Below are 1,947 nucleotides of genomic sequence, written 5' to 3' on the forward strand. Positions count from 1 at the left end.
CACGATCCACAAAAGCTTTTCCACATTGCTTACATTCAAAGGGCTTCTCTCCAGTATGTGTTCTTTCATGTCTGTGAAGCTCACCATGACACACAAAAGCTTTACCACATTGATTACCCTGATAAGGTTTCTCTCCAGTATGTGTACTTTGATGTACTTGAAGACTACTGTTCTGTGAAAAGACTTTACCACATTGATTACATCTGTAGGGTTTCTCTCCAGTATGTGTTCTTTTATGTAGTTGGAGACTATCTTGTCGTGAAAATGCTTTACCACATTGATCACATTCATGGGGTTTTTCTCCAGTATGTGTTCTTTTATGTGTTCTTAGATGACTGATTTGTGAAAAGGCTTCATTACATTGATCACATTCATAGGGTTTCTCTCCTGTATGAATTCGTTTATGTGTTTGTAGAATACTGAGTTTTGAAAAGGCTTTACCACATTCGCTACATTGATAAGGTTTCTCTCCAGTATGTGTCCTTTGATGTACTCGAAGACTACTGTTCACTGAAAAGGCTTTACCACACTGATTACATATGTAGGGTTTTTCTCCAGTGTGTGTTCTTTTATGTATTTGGAGACTACGTTTACATGCAAAGACTTTACCACATTCATTACATTCATAGGGTTTCTCTTTAGTATGTGTTCTTTTGTGTGTTTGGAGTTTAGAGCATTTTGAAAAAGCTTTATCACATTGATTACATTTGTAGGTTTTCTCTCCAGCGTGTAATCTGTTGTCAACTTGGAGACTTCTTACATATGAAAAGTCTTTACCACATTGATTATATTCATTTGGTTTCTCTCCAGCTTGTGGTCTTCTTTTAAGTATTTGGAGACAACTGGTATTTCCAAAGGCTTCAGCATATTGAATACCATCATATGGCTTCTCTGCAAAATAATTTTTTTCATGCCTTTGAAGATGACTATAACATGCAAATGATTTAAAACATGGAGCATACTCAGAGAGTTTCTTTCCATTATGGATTCTTTCATACCTGCAAAGATAATTAGCAAATACAAAAGTTTTACCATGTACATTACCCTGATGAATCTTAGTATCTATATAAATTAATTTTATAATTTTGCTTTATTGTAAAGAGGAATAAGATTTTAAGTTTTATATTCATGGTGCTCTCCTTCAGTATGGGATGTTTTGTGTCTGTGAAGAACCTTTGATGGTAAGGGTCTTTTTCCAAATGACCCACATTTATAGCATGATTTGATATGATTTTTTTTTTACATATTTGAAAGGAACTAGACTAACTCAGTTTTAAATATCCTTAAATTTCTTTTGGATTCTTATGTTTTCCTGTAGTGCAATATCTACCACAAGAAAGTGTACGAGGACAATCAAAAGTAAAGACACAGTCCATCACTCATAGGGCTTAAATTCAGTGTGAGTTTGCTGATATCTTCCCAACAAAATTTGAAAATGAATTACATATAATCTTATACCACATTCAACAAATCTACCCAGTGATGAAATATAAATATCTTTCATATCTTCTCATTAGTCTGAAGGAGATACAGTCTCTCTTTCTATTTTGGGAAGCTCACTTGTGACATATGACATTCTTATTAAAGGAAGAAGAAATAAATGGTTTTCAAATGAATTTACAGAGTTTCATCACAGACATGTAGTATAGGAATTAAGCTTTCTCAAGATGAGACTTTTTGACTCTCATAAACTAACTCTTTCAATAAGTTTGGCAAAGTCACAAGTACATGAGTAACACTGGCTTTAATACTGAGTATTTATTTTTTAGTCAGTTTTAAACATAGACTTATTATCTATTCAATGTGTTTATGTGTGTTCCTTGTGGTATGAAACTAAATGGATTGGCAGCTCTACAGCATAGTTCTCATGGGACTATGACTCAAATGGTGGTTATCAGGTAAGGAATCATTTGTTTCTCTTCTGTTTTTAAAGGAATGCCTTGGAAA

At 33.6% G+C, this 1,947-nt stretch overlaps 1 protein-coding gene across 2 annotated transcripts in view; it reads right to left on the reverse strand.

The window, feature by feature from the left end:
- The window catches only part of LOC106143741 (zinc finger protein 431-like), a 2,899-nt gene that overhangs the window by 509 nt on the left and 443 nt on the right, over positions 1-1,947 (reverse strand). Inside the window, exons 2-3 of one of the 2 annotated variants that reach the window (XM_013355330.1) lie at positions 844-1,054; positions 1-771 (exon numbers count right to left, since the gene is read on the reverse strand). The exon at positions 1-771 is cut by the window's left edge and continues 12 nt beyond it. In XM_013355330.1, the coding sequence (XP_013210784.1) occupies positions 1-771; positions 844-1,054 (982 nt within the window). Of the gene's footprint in view, positions 1,055-1,947 lie in introns of both variants that reach the window. The other variant, XM_026778219.1, reaches the window with a different exon arrangement.

This window comes from Microtus ochrogaster, unplaced genomic scaffold (genome assembly GCF_000317375.1).
Source record: "Microtus ochrogaster isolate Prairie Vole_2 unplaced genomic scaffold, MicOch1.0 UNK114, whole genome shotgun sequence".
NCBI classification, from domain to species: Eukaryota; Metazoa; Chordata; class Mammalia; order Rodentia; family Cricetidae; genus Microtus; species Microtus ochrogaster.